The following is a 19,515-nucleotide window of genomic DNA, read 5'->3' as shown; positions in this document are numbered from 1 at the left end:
AATGCTGATGATCTTCAACTCTGCCACAACACGCAGGATTTCTTAAAAACACACACACAGAAAAGCAGCATACTAATATTAACATTTGCAAACAGAAATCAAGGTGCAGTTTGCTTCCTGCTTTAAGTCCATCCCTGCTACTCTCCAGGAAAAGTTCACCTGCAGAAATTTCTCTGGTTTGCTTTTCAAGACCCCAGGCCTTGCACAAGCTGGCTAGCTTAACCTTAGCTTGCACAAAGACTCTTTAAAAGCTTTGAATGTGGCCTATGTGCATTTACGTCGCCAGGATGCACTGCTGGTGATGCGTATGCACCGGACAGCGTTCCTGCCTTGACGCAAACAACCTTTTAGAGTTCTTGTCTTCCTACCATGGGTCCTTTACATCCTTCAGTGCTATTTGTTTTCCGGTTGGGAAGTTCTTGATATGATAAGGAAACCAATTGCCTTTTCTTTGAAGTTGTGTAAAGTGAGGATGCCAATATCCGACTTTATACACACACACACACACACACACACTTTTAGAACTAAATAATGCAGGTGGTGTCAGCATCAAGGCGGATGGGGAGTGGAGAGAAGGGGAACGTGTGAGAGGCTGGGGAGCAAATGGTGTGTCTAGCATGGCTGCAGGGCCACATGTCCCCTGCAGGGGGAGCTGGCACACAGCTGCTGCCTTCACATGAAAGGCATTGTACAAAGGGGTTTTCTGGACCGGTTTGGAAATGTGCAGAGACCCTGGTGAGGGGTCGTGGCCTTCATGGGCCTGGAATAGCTTTGCCCTGACAGGTCCAATTCTCCTGGGGATGCCGGCCAAGAGCATGGAAAGGGCACATGTCTTGCACACTTGTTTCTTTCTGCTTTCCCCCCCACCTCCATCTCTTGACAAAGAGGACTTGCAGGTTGTCGTGTTCTTGTTCTGTCCCCTTTAGCCCTGTTGTGGCTGCTGTCCCCCTCTGAAACTTTTGTGATGCCCTTGGTCCAGGACAGGGATGAGCTGTGGAGGGTGGCCTGTTCATTAGAAAGTCCAGGGTGCTTGTGAGTCTCTGCATCACAGTCACAACAGCTAGATAACCAGGGTTCGTCCCCCTCCCCTGCCAAAAAGCTAAGCAGGGTCATCCCTTGGAACTACTTGGATAGGAGACCACTAGGAAATCCCATGGCTGTCAGCTAGATGGGGAAGTTAGAAAAGAAATCTTAAGAGAAAGACATTGGCAGACCACTTCCATATTGCTGCTGACAAAGAGTCCACTGGAGATGGGCGGCCAATAAATTTAAACAAACAAATAAATAAGCAAGCTATACAAATGTGGCTGTGAAGTCACCTTGAGACAGTGTATATTGTTAGTTGGAAGAGTTATTGTCCTTTCTTGATTTCTTTGAGTGAGGCTGGTAATTCTGACAGTATGGAGCAAGTGTTGCTCCAGGCGTGTCCTCGGGGGTGGGGGTCAAAAAAATCAAGATGGCAGCCACAACCATGAGATTGAAGCTCTGCCCTTTTTAAAATATAGGATTAGAGGGCACTTGGACAATAATCGGAAGGTGGCTAGGGATCTGTACCCAGAGGAGGGAACAGATTAGCATTCCATGGAGTAATTTTCCATTCTAGGAAACCGTTTGTGAAAAAGTGCTATGTTGTTTGCAGGAAAGGGTGAGTTTGTTAATATATACCAGCCTCATCCAAGGTAACTGAAACCTATCTAGGTATTTTGCTTCTAGAGCAGTGTTTCCAACCATGGCAACTTCCAGATGTGTGGACTTCAACTCCCAGAATTCTTAGCAATAGCACTGCTGGCCGAGGAATTCTGGGATTGGAATCCACACACCTGGAAATTTCCAAGTTTGGAAACACTGCTCTGGAGTGAGATTTTTTTTTGTTTAAATAGCAAAGGCAGGTCAAGTGGGCCTGATAATTGATGTCACACATACTGGCCAGTAGGGACTTGTGTTGCTAATCGCCCATGTTCTCTGTCTGGACTGTCAGAAGCGCTTTCTGGATTCAGAGTCTTCAGTTTTACATCGTGAGAGGGAAAAAACGTTTCCCCTTCGTACTCAGCAAAAGACTTGTGGGGGCATGGGACCCCCAAAGAGGGATCCAGGGGTTGCACAGGAAACACAGCCCTTCGTTGCAGAGTTAATTTCGAATTAGTTAAGCATCCTTTTTGCTGTAGAGGCTCCCGAGAAGCCCCCGTAACCAGGACTCATAAAGGCAAGAGGGTTTGATGAAACAGAAATGGGGGCTTTGGTGAAAATCACGGGGAAAGAGTCTCCCCTCCTGATCTTGCTGTGTTGTCACTCGATGCATCTGCACTTTTGTGTTGGCAAAACACCCGTCAGCAGGAAAAGCACAACCTCAGGTTCTCTGCCGCAGGCAGTTTTTCGTTTGGGACAAAAGGCGTCCCTCCACTGCCCTTTGTGTTGCTGATCAGAGCCTGGCTTGGATTCATTGTACCCAGCGCTCCCTGAATGCAGACAACTGGGTCTGCTCGCTCCAGCTGTATTATCCCTTGGATTGGGCAGGGAGTCAAAAACGGGCACTGGAGATCTACCGGTTTTATTGTGACCTTGGGCCCCCATAATTTCATGCAGCTATGATTGAAAGTTACCTTCCTTCTCTCTTTCGCTTCCCCCCTCTTGCTCATGTCCCTGTGCTCTAGGCTGGCTGGGTCCCAGCAGGATTTGAGAAGTCCCAACTGTGGGGTTGGTTAGCTTTGCTATGGATGGTGCGCACAGTGGTTCTCCAGTTTGGCCATTTGTGGCCAGAGCCCCCCTTTGTGCTGTCCAGAACCCTTGATACAATTGCTCAACATCTGATCAACCGAACCTCACTCCAGAGCAGTGTTCCCAGCCTTGGCAATTTCCAGGTGCGTGGGTTCCAATCCCAGAATTCCACGGCTAATGGGGCCATTGCTAAGAATTCTGGGAGTTGAAGTCCACACACCTGCAAGTTGCCACAGTTGAAAACACTGCTCCAGAAGTGAAATACCTAAATAGCTTTCAATCACCTAAAATGAGGCTGAAGTATATTAACAAACTCACCCGTGCACTCAAGCAATATAGCACTCAACATTTGATCAACCTAAACTAGCCTTTGGGACATGCTGGCTGGAGAACTCTGGAAGCTGAAGGCCACACATCTTAAAGTTGCCAGGTTTGAAAAGCACTGCTCTGGGGTAAGGGTGTATTAGAACTGCCCTCTCCCTCTTTCCCTCCCTTCCTATCATTGGTCTGTCTATCTCTCATCCATCCATCCATCCATCCATCCATCTATTGATCAGTCATTTATCTGACCATCTCTTATTGTATCTATCTATCTATCTATCTATCTATCTATCTATCTATCTATCTATCTATCTATCTATCTATCTATCATTGATCTATCTCTCTGTCATCTGTTTGTCGTTCATTGATCTGATCATCTCTAATTCCTAATTTGCCCATAATAAAATTTGAGATTGGGTTACTACTCAAAATGAAGTGCATGATGCATTCTCCAGCATATCTTGCAATTACTTCCGGAAAATCCACCGGTCAACCATGATCTGATCTTGGCACATCTCCCCTTTAAATTCCCCCTGCTTCCTTTCTTCTTTTTTGACTGCTGTGGATAATCCTTCTTCCTCCCATGTTTTATTCCTTTTGTGTTGTTCCAGAGCAGTGTTTTTCAAACATGGCAACTCTAAGATGTGTGGACTTCAACTCCCAGAATTCCCCAGCTGGCATGTTCTAGAGCTTATCCAGACACTGCTCTGGAGTTTATTGCTCATGAAAGACGTTTCTAGGCATTTCCTAGACTCTGGATTTTGGAAAGCTTGTCTGAAATTTCCACAGCATTGTGGTTCGGATGAATGTCTGGAACCTGTGCTTGGTTATACCATAGATCAACACAGACTCGCATGGGCTTTGGATCCCGCATGTCTTCAGCTCTTTGGGGTTGCCCTTTGGATGGGAAAGACTTACCTATCTGTTTGTAAGATACCCATTTCTCATTGGAGAACATTCCATCTGCCGGAGTCTCTCCAACAGAGTTCCACCCACCCTTCTCCTTTCATGGGACACATTCCATTACATCCCCACTGCAGATGCCCAAGAACAACGTAAAGCCAGCAAGGTTGACCCCGTTTCACCAACTTGAAGCTTGAAATCTAGAAGAAGAGGTTCTTTTAATTCATGCCTCCCTGAGAATGATTAGCAGCAGGTATCGTTTCCGCTGCTAATCATTCTGGATAATCATCTTAGCCTTTCTGTCAGGTAATACCTGTTTACTATCCATTGGAATGAGTTGCTAAGGACAGTCGCTAGACTGCCATGAAAACTCAGCTGTGTGACAGGAGCATCCCATTTTGCAATGACTGATAAAACTCAGCTTGTACCAGGACTGTCAGCAGATGTCTTCCCACCAAACCACACTTCCAGCTGCCTGTTGACAATGCCTAGGCGTACAGAAGAAGCTTAGCCATAATATGGGTTGACTTTAGCTTGGTGTGGCTTGTGAACTTGCCAGTTGCAGTTGGACAGTACACGTTGGCTTTGTTGATGTGGTTTAACAAACTGGTTGAATGGTGGTGGTTGATGGGAGCCTTTTCCTGGCATACTTCCTATTGGAAGGCTAAGGAAGCATCATTTGTGCATGTGCGAAAGGAAGGAATATCTGTGTTTAAAATCAGTTCGCTTACGGATGTTACAGTTCTTGTTCGGCTGCTCTCCATCAAGAAATTCCTGATTCTCAGTTCTCCTTTGGGTAGGATTATAAGTGGTTGGGTGATCTAGTTTCAGGTGTTATTACTTCTTTGGTACATACAGATATGTTCACACAACAAGTTTGACCTGGTTCCTTAATTATTCCATTATCTGGGTTTGCATAATTCAGTATATTGAACCATAGACTAAACAACTAAGCAAAGTGAAAAACTCACTGTGTGGGAGCTAGATCTTTAACTGTCCTGGTGAAACTTGTGGGTTTCTTACGCCTTTTCTCCCAGTCCAGTGGATGTTCCAGGAAGATGGGTTGTTTTATACATTTGAATTGCTTTTGAATAAGAAATGCAAGTACATCTCTTACAGTTCTTTTGAGCCCTGTCCTGAACTAGTTCAGACACCATACTAGGAAGCAAGATTCCCCAGTGACTAGGTTCATGTGATATGGTTAACCAAGTTAGTATAAATCTCGGTTACTTTTTGTGGCTTAGTCTGTTGGAAAACCCTAATATATCAGGTTAGCTTATGGCTCTGCGTATTGCACAAATCCAGAAAATGGGTTAGTTCCCTGATTAAGATAAACGCCCTCCATAAAGCCAGCTGTTTTATGCCTCTGCAAAAGATATGCAGGTAGTGACCAATCCGATGCTTGTTCTATCCTTCAGGTAGCATTTCAGCTACTTTTTAAAGAAGCAGCCTGCCCTTAAAGGCTTGGTAAATGTCAGTTGTTGGGTGGCTGAGCTGAAATCCAGAGTTAGAGAAAGATGCTTTCTTCAAAATCTTTTGATGCCCATCCAAAGAGTTAGGCTTTTGTGCACAGCTGGAAGATTGGGAATTGGGAAAAGAAGGAAATCATATTGCCTGGGCGATGTGAGAACAGGGAGTGAGGCTGAAAGCATGGATCTGACTCTGAATTGGCCTGTGACCCAGGGACGTAACCGATTTGCTTTGCTTTATTGCACTATCGGCTTGAATCGGTAATCCCCGATTGGTTGATCCAGTCTTCTGTTCTGCAAGGAGATGTGGCTTGTTCCTTTAGGACAGATGTCGGAGTGGCTGCAGAAAGGGACATTAGGCAGGTCCATGCAGGCAAAGCATTTGGAAGGTTTTTTTTAATGAACCAATTTTTCCACGGAGACTCTCCATTGGTTACATAAATATTTGTTTGCCTCGTTTTAAGAAACTGAAATGGCTCTCAGCTTGTCTCTGAGTGGTAAAGCGATCCTGCCAATGTTGTGGTGGCGTTGTGTAAAACACAAACTTCTTACATAAACATGACATGAGCTGTGACCCAAAACATGACATAAAAAATGCAGTGAGTTGGGGGTTTTTTCATAATTGCTCAGAAGGAAGGGCAGCGGAGTTTTCTTTTAACTTTCAAGTCAACAAATCAGAGCTGGAAATTGGGGGTCCGTGTTGTTGGGGAGATGTCTTCAAGGAAGGTGGTATTTTGAAGACCCTTGGAAAACTGGGAGACCCAAACCCATATTGTTTTTTTTAATGGGAATACTATTGTCCTTTCAAACTCCTGTCATTTTCTGGCTTTGGCATTTTCTGGCTTTCTGGCTTTTCCACCACTTGTCTCCATTGACAAGGACTTGAAGATGGACAAGGCTCATAAGATAAATCCTCTTTCTGGTCGAGTTTGACAACTGACAATTTCAGGACTACAACCCTGTCATTTTCTTGGAAGTGGTTTATATTAATCTTTGCTACCTTCTGGAATGTTTTGTGCAGTGTTTCTCAACTTTGGCCACTTCAAGCAGTGTGGACGTCAACTCCCAGAATTCCCCAGCCATGCTGGCTGGGGAATTCTGGGCGTTGACATCCGCACAGCTTAAAGTGGCCAAGGTTGAGAAACACTGGTGTTGTGACTACCAAGACCCTCATTCAAGAACTACAGGTAGTCCTTACTTAACAACCATTCATTTAGAGATGGTTCAGACTTGCAACAATGCTGAAAAAACTGATTTGTGGCTGGTCCTCACACTTACAGCCATTGCAGCGTCCCCACAGTCATGTGATCACGATTTGGGCGCTTGGCGACTGGTTTGCATTTATGACTGTCACAGCATCCCGTGGTCACATGATCGCCGTTTTTGACCTTCCCGGCCAGCTTCTGGCAAACAAAATCAATGGGGAACCACGTGATACACTTAAGGACCACATGTTTTCCTTAATAACAACAGTGATTTGCTTAACGACCACTGCAAGAAAGGTCATAAAATGACTGCTTAATGACTGCTTCAATTAGCAACTGAAATTCTGGTCCCAATTGTGGTTGTTAAGCGAGGACTACCTGTCACAAAGTCCAGTCCTGCTTGTTTTTTATGGGTGCTGCCACCTACCTGGCAATCGATCACACCAACCAAAATGCAAAAAAACCCAAGATACGAGCGTATGTCCAGTATCTCCAGTATGGCTTCACTGCTTCTCATGACAATTTTAAAAAGTCCCCCAAGCATGTTAAAAGTGAGAACTTGTTTAAGTTAAGTTTAATGTTTAGTGACTTTATAGATACTTCTGTGTAGTTTTCTGGGCAGCAGTGCAGAAATGGTTTAATATTATCTTTCCTAGAACTTCAAGGTTTTCTGGTAATTGCCCATCCAAGGATGAACCGGGGCTGACCCTGCTTAGCTGCAGAGCTGAACAAAGTCAGCCCGATAAAGCTACCTGCTGGGGGTATAGAATCTCCTTTGGGGCCAGCTCAGCTCCCGCCATGTTCATGGATGCATTCATGCAGAATTTCCTAGTAAGAGGACAGTCATAATTTATCACTGCTGTCTTCCACCTCCTACATGTTGGATCATTTGATTATTGACTGAATGAGATGATAGACAGACAGACAGACAGACAGACAGACATTGATTCAGATGATCAGATCTTTTTCACAAACTAGCCACTATGCAACCCTCTGCTCTCAGCCAAAATTGAGAAGAGCCCAGTTCAGATGCTGCATGTTTCTGGGGTGGGTAGAGAGATGCATGGAAAAACGGTGCGCAATGTCCCAGACATGTAGCCCAAATAACAGTTTGCTGGCCTGGCATTGGGAAATGCTCCAGGAAAAAAATAAGAAAAGCAGCATTCACTTCTTTTCTAGCTCCTAGGCCTCTCAGCCTAGGAATGGGGACTGTACTAAGTTCCCTTGGTTTGGAATAGCTGGACTATTTGGCTGTAGCGTTGAGTAGAAGACACAACAACTCCAATCCTATGTTCTTCAGATGCATTGGGGCATAACTGCCATCATCCCCTGCCAGTGCAGCCATTGTCATAGGAGTATGGTGGGTCTAGTGCAGCATTTTTCAACCTGGTCAACTTTAAATGGGTGGACTTCAACTCCCAGAATTCCCCAGCCAGCATGCTGGCTGGGGAATTCTGGGAGTTGAAGTCCACCCATTTAAAGTTGACCAGGTTGAAAAACACTGGTCTAGCATTTGCTGCATGGAAACAGCCCATTTAAGGATCAGACTCATGGCCATTCTCCCTACCATTGAAACGTAACATTTAAGGACTGGGGGGTTTTTTTCCCCAGGAATTTGGAGGGAAGGGTATCAAATGTAAAGGGGAGAGGTGATAAGACGCATGCCATATTTATTTTTTAGCATCCTTTGCAGATACAGGATCCCCTTGTTACTAGATGAATGCATTTTGGAAACTCGGCTGCTCATGCAAGTAAGATTTTCTCCAGCGCATGCATGCTGCTCCAATGTCCGTTGCCTCCCCCCACCCTCGTCAAGAATAATGGATCAACAGGGTTAGAGCCCCTGCTGAATCTGTTTACTCTTCACATGGTGGGGGGGGGGGCGGGTTAGAAGAAGGCAGGATGGGCAGCTGTACCAGTCACCTTTGCAACATGTTGAAATGGACCCAAGAGGGCCCCCCTTTTTTTCCTACCTCCTTTTCTCTCCTTCCAAGTTACAGAGGACTTGAAAATATCCCTGCTCACCTCTCCTTTGATGGTTGACCGCTCTCTGAGCTTTCTAATTATTCTAAGGATTGTTTTTATTTTTAGCCCTCTCGGCAGACACATGCCTCCTTGGCTGCATCTGTCTTTCAGGTGAACATGTGAATCCAGCATCAGGATTCAGGGAGCACATCTCTGGCCAGAATTTATTCCCTGCTAGGGTTCCCCCCACTCCCTGCTTTTCCCCTCCTATCTTCCCTGGCAGGACAGAGCTCCAGGGAGGTATTTTGGAGGTTCCTCTCAAAAAGGATGTTGACTTCACCCAAGATTGGTGGTGAGGCCCAGGCGTTTTTAATGCTTCCTTCTGGCTTATTGGCCCCATTCTCCCTGGACTTGGCTCGCCTTGGTTCCATCCCACCCACGCATCCCAGTGTGAGCAGAGCAAACCTGAACCAACCACACTTAGGGGCCAAAATCTGACGAACAGCTTCAACCTCCAAACAAGATGAAATCACAGGGACGCTGGGCAAAAGGGACTCTGCCGCATTTTCAGACACCGCTGCTGGTGGAACAGAAGCCCGATCGTGTGATTAACCCTCCCGAGAAATGTTTGAAGCTTGCTGCCCTACAGAGGATGATAGAGAATTTTGGCCCAGTCTCTGGATTCTCTTCTTTAATAATAAATGGAGTGAAATGGCTGTACATTAATATAATTAATACATATTTTCTAGTTTAAAGAAGCTTTTTTGTCCTTGGCTGTCTGAATGCTGTTCAGACTTGCCACAGCAGACCACGTAATCTGTACTTGATGAGTCTCAGTTGTGTATCGCAGTCTTTAACTTGCAAGAGAGGAAGGACTACATCAGTCTTCCCCCATCTACGATGCTGGGACCCCAACCCCCAGAATCCCCAGCTCCCCTTATCCATTGTTCTGAAAATTGCGTTCTTATATTTGGAGGGTGGTGGCAGGCAAAAGGTTACATCAAGACACAGTTTTCTGAACAAGCCACAATTGCTGAGTTCACACGTTATGCACCGAATCATGGTTTGTAAGCTTTCATGGCTGGATTCATGTAACCTGCTAAGGCAAAACCAAGATAAAGGTTTCACATGTGCGTGGGCCCAACCTTTTGAGTTTTGAGCGCACTCTGTATTTTGTGGCACTTAATTTCAGGAGAGAGAACAGACATGGCTTACGCTCCTTTCAACAGCCAGCTTTCCTGCCAATGAATATGGAGCCATGAAATCACATCTCTGGATAGGCAATAGGTAACATTGGTTGACAAGTCATAACGCCTTCCCTTGCCAGGTTGATGAGAAGATTTTGAGGGTGCAGTGCAAGTGTAGTTTTCATAAGAGAGAAAGGAGCTCATGGTACAAAAACTTACTTGGCATGGAGAAGACTCCAGATTCAGAAAAATAACTCTTCAGCAGCAGTTGATGGGGAAAATATTCCTACCAAAATTCTTGGGGGCCCAGTCAGTTACTGTAGATGAGAGGTGGGCCACCTTCCTATATTATCATTGTTATTATTATCATTATTATTATTATTATTACTATTATTATTATTATTATTATTATTTGTTATTACTTGTTATTGCTGCTGCTGTTGTTCAATTTGTATGGTCACCCATCTCATCTAAGCGACTCTGGGCAGCTCACAACAGGTAAAAAGCAATCCAATAAAAACAAGTTAAAGACTAATATACAAACGTATAAAAACCACCCATAATCAATTGAAAACAAAAAATCACGACCAGCAGCAGAATCCATCCTTACATCAGCTCAACACACAAACCGCCATCAAGATCTGCAAGGTGGTTGGTTGAATCCTGAGGGGGCAGAATTGGGATTTTAGGCTTGATTGTATTTTGGCTTTGGTTTTACTTTCAAAGTAAGGCACTCGACAACTTAGCACACCAATTTTATTCAACATCCTGTGGAAAATGGGCAGGAAATGGCTGGGGTCACTTGATGGATTGCTGCCACATTTTGGTAGTGCAATTGTGTGTGCAGAGAGCTGTGACAAGGGCTGGAGGTATGTGACTTGCAATTTGTGGCTTCTCCACCTGGTGTAGACAACGTTGGGTTAGATTATTCATCCTAGCTTCTTGGGATATATCATTTTTATTCTACAGTGTTCTTCATAAAGAAGGGTTGCTTCTTTATGGCAATGGTGAGAATCTGATGAAGTGAAGGTAGATTTTGTGGGTGATATCAACCGCCCCAAGGTTGTTTCAAAAAGTTCCCAGACTTTTCGGGACCATGCACTCCAATCCTTGCTTGTTCCGTCTCAAAGCTTATGGCTCCAATCCTGGGTGTGTGGCTTTCCAACGCTCCTGAAATGCTGAACAGTGGCTTGTCTGCAAACATGCAGTGTTGCAAAAAGGCAGCAAATGTAAGAAATGAGATTTGGGCATTTGGCACTGCCCTCAGGGGGTTTTTTGCTGGGGGGGAAACCAGCATCTGCCTCTTTCTCTCTAAAACATGTTCTGTTTTTCAGGGAGAAATACTCCCATCATCCCTGTAGTCATTCCGGGGAGTGAAAAGATATTTTACCAGCCTTCACTTCAGAAAGTCATAAAAAGCAGAGTAAACATCCACAACATTTTGCAACATAGTAGGGACAGACTTGTTTAAAAGATGAAAGAGGCATTCCAAGGTTGTGTGAACCTCAGGTTTTGTCTCCTTATTGTCTATAGAAGTGTTTCTCAACCTTGGCAACTTTCAGATGTGTGGACTTCAACTCCCAAAATTCCCCAGCCAGCCATGCTGACTGGGGAATTCTGGGAGTTGAAGTCCACACATCTGAAAGTCACCAAGGTTGAGAAGCATTGGTCTATAGGTAATGCTCTAAGAGAAGAATTCAGACCCCAAGCTCTGAAGCAGGAAGCCCCCAGTTAGGCTGTGGGAAGGTGGGACTGATCATACCAAGTACTCACATCAGCTTTAGTCTGAAATATGGGGATAATCACTAGTGTGGTGTAGTGGGTAAGGTGCTAGACCAGGAGTGGGGAGGCCCAGGTTCTAGCCTCCCATCAGTCACAGAAGCTCCCTGGGTGACTTTGCTTAATCTACCTCTCAAGGATGTTCTTGTGGGGAACAATGGAAGGAGTAAATGCTGTGTGGCACTCCTGAAAAGAGGACATATAAATCAGATAAATAAATCTGACCCACCTGGCTGCTGTAGAGTTCTTATGGCTGCTGTAGAGATCCTGCCTTTGAAACCCTTTTCGACTACATTTTTGGGGCTAATAAAAATTGTTGTAGTAAGGAGGGCTCTTCTTCAAGAACGCTATTTCATCATGTATACACTTGGGGGGTCCCCTAGTTGCCAAAAAGATGGAGTTCCTTCAGGTCTACTGCTATCCATCCCTTGTTTTTGATGGAGCTTTGTTGTTTTAGTGACTGATTTTTCTGGAAAATCCTGCTTCTGCAAAACCTTGCAGTCATAGAGTCTTCCCACTGTAGAAACCAGAGTATGGCCTGCTCCAGCTTACACATCCGAAGTACTTTATGGCCTCCTACTTTCCTCTCTCTTGTATGAGGACAGAAATTCCTCCAGAGGTGTTTGATGCTCAGGGAGAAAGTCCATTTCACGATGGCAACTTCCTGTGGGGTAGAACAAGAGAGATGTTCTCCTCATATCAACCAGGATTATTGCAAATGCTGGCTACCAAGGTGGATTTTCTCCAGCCCTGAAAAAGAATGTCAAGTAATTCAGGAACAACGTATACTCACAAGCTAATATTCTTATTGGCATGATTGCACACTGATCGCCAAATGGGGACTATATTAATTAATCCACAAATTGCTTATTTGGTAGATGAGCACCTAAAACACATTTGAAAAAGTGCTTTCAGGAACTCTATATCCATAATAAGCTTGTGGGATTTATTTCACAAGACACAGTGATGGCCATTAACTTGGATGGCTTGAAAATTGGATCTATGAATGGAGGACAGGTCTATCGGGGGCTATTAGTCTTGAAAGCTCCACGTTACCTCCAAGTTGGACAACAGTGGGAGAAGTGGGGGTCCCTGTTTCCTGCTTGTGAGTCCCCCACAAGCCTCTGGTTCGCCACTCTGAGAAACAAACTGGTGGCCTTGGCATGATCCATTAAGGCTAGTCTTATCTTGTAGAAGATGGGCAAACTCCCAAGTGTTCATAAGAGGACTTAAAAGTCGTTTCTGCAAAAGGATTGGATTGTGATGGCAGGTTCCGGGCTAGATTAATCACTATGCTAAATAAGCTGCAAAATGAGTTTCCTGCCAATTATGGCTTGTGCTTTGTAATGATCAAGGGGTGCTGCCGTGACCAGTGGGGCTATCCTGTTTATTATTGTTGGATCCCCTTCCTTCTCTTTCGAAGAAGCTGCAGCTCGAACCCAGAGTTTCTTATTGTTTTGTCTCCTGGCAGATGCCATGCTTTCTGACTATTATGGAGGTGGTAAAGGTAAAGGTAAAGGTTTCCCTTGACGTAAAGTCCAGTCGTGTCCGACTCTAGGGGGCGGTGCTCATCTCCGTTTCAAAGCCTTGGAGCCGGCGTTGTCATAGACACTTCCGGGTCATGTGGCCAGTATGACTCACGGAACGCCGTTACCTTCCCGCCGAAGCGGTACCAATTAATCTACTCACATTTGCATGTTTTCGAACTGCTTGGTGTGCAGAAGCTGGGACGAGCAACGGGAGCTCACCCCGCCGCGCGGTTTCGAACCGCCGACCTTCCGATCGACAGCTCAGCGGTTTAACCCGCAGCGCCACCGCGTCCCACTATGGAGGTGGTAACCAAACTTAAAATTCTGAATTATCTCTCTTTGAACCAAGGAAGAGTTCAGCTACTTCCAAGAAGCACGCTTTTCCTAGTCCACTTTTGGTACAGTTCCATTCTTCTTGGGGGACACAGCTTCTCAGTCAAGGTTAAAATCTCCCCCTGGATGAACTCAGCTGGTCATTTTGTGGAACTTCTGCTTCCAAATGCTTTGGCATTGTTTTCTTCTGGGACTTTTCCCAATCAAACCCACATTTTCCTGTGGCCTCCCCTCCCCAGACTAACCAGATCTGACCCTGCTTAGCTTTCCCAACAAGGTCACCCAGATGGTGCCACCTAGCTGGGCAAATTATTCCATGTACAGGAAGAGCATGCCAGTTGCATTTCCATTCAGTCTTGTTTAGGCCATCGTGCTTCCTGTTTTTAGGAGGGCGTCCTCCAGCACACCTCTCCAAGGCCGTGTACGGCCCTGGGGCTACACATTTTTGCATGCCTCTGGCCTATTGCAATGGGATTAGGAAGCTCCAGTCTTGCTGAGTGGCTCTTTTGGGAATGCTGGAGGGCAAAGAATGGCATCCAGGTTCTGTGATCAGTCTTCCCTAGCCTCCTGAGCCTGCCATATCTCTTTAGGCAGTTGCCCTTGCCCTTGGCTCCCCTTCCCCACATGCCTTTGCAACGTGTCCTCCTGTTGTTCCTGCAAAAGGGCTCTGCTCAGCCCTTCTGCCACCCATCAGAGTTCACGTGCAGTCCCTCTTGGGCCCTATTCACTACACGCCAGTATTGGCTGCGATGCGAGCTGGCATTCGTTCTCCGCTGCAGACGGCAGCAGCTGCTTCAGGTCAGGCTTAGCTAATCCCAGTCTCAGCAGCTCCCCAGCTCAGTGATTTAGTGTGCTCCCGGAGCGCCCTGGTCCACCCTGTCTCTCTTCACCCCAATCTGGGGTTGGAACCAGAGGCTCTTTGGGGAATGTTGACAAGGAGGTTTGGCGGATAATCATCAGCTGCTGGAATGTTGGCCAGACGGTCAGATTCTTCTCCTCTCCCCTTATTTAAAACACATACAAGGGAACCGTGCCAAGAGGGAATAGCAAAGCAGCAGCGACCGCTCTCCCCTGCCGGATAAACCGGCTGCACCGCCCTAGTTGTGGGAACGGGCCTTTTTCAACCAGGTACACACCCAGACACCCCAAGTGTGGGAGGAGAGGGGGGGAGAGGTTGGGCCTTTCTGGGTCTTTTTGCTAGGCAGGGGGAGGAATGGGAGGGGGCCAGGAGGCTTTTCCATTTTTTTCCATCCCACCTCATTCCCAAACAAGGAAGACTTGGCAGCCAGGTGGAGCTTTGGGGAAATCTGTCCATCTTCTTTTGCCCCAGCCACAGTTGACAGGTGAAGCTTATTTTTTTTCCAAGCCTGGGTTAGGAACGCTGCAAGGACCTGCTCAAAGTCGCCCCTGTTTGTATTATTCTCTGTTAGGACGTTTGCTCGTTGATGCCTGTGCAGATCTATCTGTGCAGGTATTAAAAGTTCCCATCCTCCTCGGCCACTATTTTAGGCCACGCAGAATGGTCTTCAGCCTCTGTTTTGGTTTTGGGAATATTGATTGTGTTTTCTCTCTCCCCTTCTTCCAGAAACATTGATGGACACCAAGTGGGTGACGTCCGAGTTGGCGTGGACAGCCCATCCAGAGACTGGGGTAAGATGCTCTGTTTTCTAGGAAGGAAAATTGGAAGGGATGCTGAACCTCATCTAAACGGGAGAATAAGCTGCTTCCCTTCCCTTTCTTCTCTATTCTTCCTCTGTTTGTATCTTCTTCATCTGTCAGGGTTCACCTGCTGCTTTGAAGCATCTTTCCAGCCCTGCCTGGCCAATCCTAGCAATTGGCAAAGGTTCCATGAGAAAAACCTACCTGTGAGCCTCACAGTCTTGCAACCGATAAAAATTGTGTGACTCTAACCATTGAAATCCTTGCATTTTGAGGGGAAGTCAACATCAGAAAGAGCTTATGTTTAATCCTTTCTGTAATTTGGGAGGGTTTTGTGGGTTTTTTTGAGGGCCATTTCACATTGCGGGGCAAGAATGTTGGCTGGCATATGCATATGGAAATGAGACACTATGGCTGCATTCATACAACATAATTACCTTGGCCTTTAATAAAGAACAGAGATGCACAGCATTTGTGCTGCAATTGGGATCTAGTTTGGTGTAGTGGTTAAAGGCACTGGGCTAGAAACCAAGAGTCCATGAATTCTAGTCCTGCCTTAGGCCCAGAAGCTGGCTGGGTGACTTTGGGCCAGTCCCTCTCTCTCAGCCCAACCCACCACACAGGATTGTTATTGTGGAGAAAATAGGAGGAGTGTCAGCCTTACCAGGTAGACCACACAGGAAACACAGCCAGATGAGCTAACTCTGCTTTATTGTAAAGCTACATTGACAGAACCTTGCAAGTCTGAAAGTACAAATCTCCCCCTGTCACCTTTACAGCCTGAAAAATTAGGGAGGGTCCCTTCTGAGCCTCTTTCTCCACCCATTATGCAGCTGTGGGCTATGCTGCCTCTTATCTGAGTGTTCCCTAGGCAGCGTCTCTTCGCCCCGTCTCCCAAGGCCTTTCCCACATACCATTTCAAGGAGGGAGCATTACGTACACCTCCTCGAGTTGCACAAAATAAAGATGAGATATAAATCAAATCAATAAATACTTAATAAAGCACTTCATCTGAACTGGTTTGGAAGTAGGCATGGGTCTCACCTACTTCGTGTTGTGCTACAGTCAAGGAACAGGATGTTTTAGGAGCTTAATAGCAGGGATGGCTAGAGCAGAAGAGAATCTCTTTGCCTCTTTTTGTCGTTGAATGACCGCCATTCCAAGATACGTAAAACCTAGCTTGCCACCTTGGGTATATCGCAAGGACGTTGTAAGGTTAGATTCACACAACATGAAGCCATAAACCTCCAGGTCTGAGTTGGGGACTGCTGTTGGAATAGCTTCAGATAGAAACCCACATCCCCACCAATGTTTTGAACAGTTACAAGTTAATGTATTCCAAAACACCCTCCTGTTCCTTGATGCTTGGAAGCTGGTGCTGCCCTGTGGGAACTAAGCATTCTCCAGTCCTACCTGTTTACTAATATTATTGGATCCTGTTATTCATTAACACCTTTATTGACTTCCTGGCTGCAGGAAAAGATGTTGCAAGTAGAGGCAGTTAGCTGATGGAATGGATATTTCTTCCCACCACTTTCCTTCTGCACCTCTGCTTGCAAACTTTTTTTAGATTTTCCTTTGACAAGGTGGTGACACTCAAGAATGCAACTGGCTTCTCCATTTCTTCCATCCCGCCATGTTCCCAAACAGGGAAGAGTTGGCGGTCAGGTGGGGCTTTGGGGAAATCTGCCCGTCTTCTCTTCGAACCAGCCACGGTTGATAGGTGAAGCTTATTTTTTTTTTCAAGCCTGGGTTAGGAACGCTGGAAGGGCCTCCCCAAAGTCGCCCCATTTGCATCATTCTCTGTTTGGACTTCAGTTTCCATAGCTTGAGACCAAGCCACGTTTGCTCGTTGATGCCTGTGCAGATTTCATTTTTAATTTTGCCTTGCTGGAACTTCGCAGCTCATCCTCTCTCTAATGGGAATTGGTTTTAATTTAATAAAAAGAAGGCCCTGACTTTGTGATGGAGCCCTGGGTTTTTTAGGTAATGAAGGACCTCAGGTAGCAAACAGGCCATAGGGTGAGATAGCCATCAATTTCTTTCTCTATAGGTATGGCGAAGCCCTGGAAATACAAGCGATAAATCTTGGGTGAAGAAACAGGCATTCTGGGTATCTGAAATTCAAATTCCTTGAGATTTCAGAAGAAACATCACCCAATTACATATGTTACCTCTAAAGCACGGGTGGGTTTTCCTTCTTGTAAATTAAAAGCACATCCTCTCCCCATGTTTCTAGTCCTTATGATACATGCAAGTACTGAGGCAGTGTCCCTTTTGATGTGGAAGAAGCCAAGATTAAAGTAGATTCTCAAAGGACAAAGGGGATCTTTCGTTCTCTGCCCTCACCCTACCCCCAGTGACTGTAACCCATATTAAGAATTAACAGTAATAACAGCTGGAAAACAAATTAAGCAAAAGAAGTGAAACAGTACAAAGTTTCCCAGTATATCTAATTTATATAGATTGAAGGATTTATTGTACCTGCATAATACAGGTAGTCCTCACTTAACAACCATTCATTTAGTGATGGTTCAGACTTACAACTGTGTTGAAAAAAATGACTCATGACCGGTTCTCACATTCATGACAGTCACAGCATCCCCATGGCCACGTGTTCACGATTTGGGTGCTTGGCAACCGGTTCGCATTTATGACCATCGCAGCATCCCATGGTCACGTGATCGCCATTTTTGACTTTCCCAGCCAGCTTCTGGAAAGCAAAATCAATGGAGAACTGCATGATTCATTTAACAGCTATGTGGCTCGCTTAACACCTGCGGTGATTCACTTAACGGCCACCGCAAAAAAGGTTGTAAAACTGGGTTGGATTTGCTTAATGACCTCTTTGCTAAGCAACCAAATTCTGGTCTCAATTGTGGTTGTTAAGTGAGGACTACCTGTAGCAAGTTACCTCTACCATCATCACACCCAAAATTTTCAAATAGTTTGCATTTGGAGAAGGAGCCCAGCAGCATCCCTGAAGATTGCCCTTCCCTAACAGCCCCTGCATTTCCCATGACTCTCCTGTTTGGGTTGTTAACCAACCAATACTATTTTCATTTTGTGCAGTGGGAAGAAGTCAGCGGTTACGATGAGGCCGTGAACCCCATCCGGACGTATCAGGTGTGCAATGTCCGAGACGCCAACCAAAACAACTGGCTGCGCACCCAGTTTATTAAGCGTCACGATGTCCAGCGAGTTTACGTCGAGCTGAAGTTTACAGTAAGGGACTGTAATAGCATCCCCAACATCCCTGGATCTTGTAAAGAGACCTTCAATCTTTTCTATTATGAGTCCGATACCGACTCAGCCTCTGCCGCTAGCCCTTTCTGGATGGAAAACCCTTACATCAAAGTGGATACAATTGCCCCCGATGAGAGTTTCTCTAAGCTGGAATCTGGCCGGATGAACACCAAGGTGCGCAGCTTTGGACCCCTTTCCAAAAACGGCTTCTATCTGGCCTTCCAGGATCTGGGAGCCTGCATGTCTCTCATCTCCGTCCGGGCCTTCTACAAGAAGTGCTCCAGCACCATTGCGGGCTTTGCCATCTTCCCGGAGACCTTGACGGGAGCAGAGCCAACCTCCTTGGTGATTGCTCCGGGAACCTGCATCCCAAATGCAGTGGAAGTATCCGTGCCCTTAAAACTCTACTGTAATGGGGATGGAGAATGGATGGTACCGGTGGGAGCTTGTACTTGTGCAGCTGGATATGAACCGGCCATGAAGGAGACCCAATGCCAAGGTAAGCAGTGACCAGCTTTGGTGCCCTTCAACTGCATTGTTGAGGAGACTTGGCTAGTTGCCCTGAGCTTCTCCAGGGAAATTCTAGAACCCAAGAGTTGGAAGGGACCTTAGATGTCTCCTAATCCAAGTTCCTGCTCAGTGTAGGATCCATTAGACCAGTGTTTCTCAAGCTTGGCAACTTGAAGAGGTGTAAACTTCACCTCCCAGAATTCCCCAGCCAGATACATTAGATCATCTCTGATAGATGACCATCTTCTGTTTGAGGACCTCTAGTGAAAGTCTTATTGATAAGGACGCTTACAGCACTTGAAACAGGAAACCCTATCCCCAGTCTCCCCTCTTTCCTCTCTCTCCCTGCTGAATTAAAAAGAGGAATTGGTTATGATCCCCCACCCAAAGCAAGTCCCTCATTCCATCCCAGGATAAGGGCTCTTTTAATCTATTGTGTAGTTTCCTAAGTCCTAGCCATGTTTCCCTTTGATAGTTTACATGCATCCTGGGGCAGCAATGGGTTTAGGTCAAGAAGATACGGAAGATGTGAAGCTTGCCTGCTTCTGTATGAGCAGCCTAAGTGTCCACAACAAACCAAGATTGTGATAAAATGACGACACACACTCAGCGACATCACAATACAAACTCTGCTTTTATGTGCTTGCATCAAGACATTGATGCAAGTACGTAAGTTATGCGTTCTTGCCCCCTT

The 19,515-nt window shown here is 45.8% G+C and overlaps 1 protein-coding gene across 1 annotated transcript in view; it reads left to right on the top strand.

Moving 5' to 3' along the window:
• Positions 1-19,515, top strand: part of EPHB3 (EPH receptor B3) — a 99,403-nt gene that overhangs the window by 24,595 nt on the left and 55,293 nt on the right. Inside the window, exons 2-3 of the mRNA XM_063306370.1 lie at positions 14,992-15,056; positions 18,138-18,810. Coding sequence (XP_063162440.1) covers positions 14,992-15,056; positions 18,138-18,810 — 738 coding nt within the window. The remainder of the gene's footprint in view (positions 1-14,991; positions 15,057-18,137; positions 18,811-19,515) is intronic.

This window comes from Candoia aspera, chromosome 6, assembly GCF_035149785.1.
Source record: "Candoia aspera isolate rCanAsp1 chromosome 6, rCanAsp1.hap2, whole genome shotgun sequence".
Taxonomy (NCBI): domain Eukaryota; kingdom Metazoa; phylum Chordata; class Lepidosauria; order Squamata; family Boidae; genus Candoia; species Candoia aspera.
This window is presented reverse-complemented; position numbering and strand designations above follow the sequence as displayed.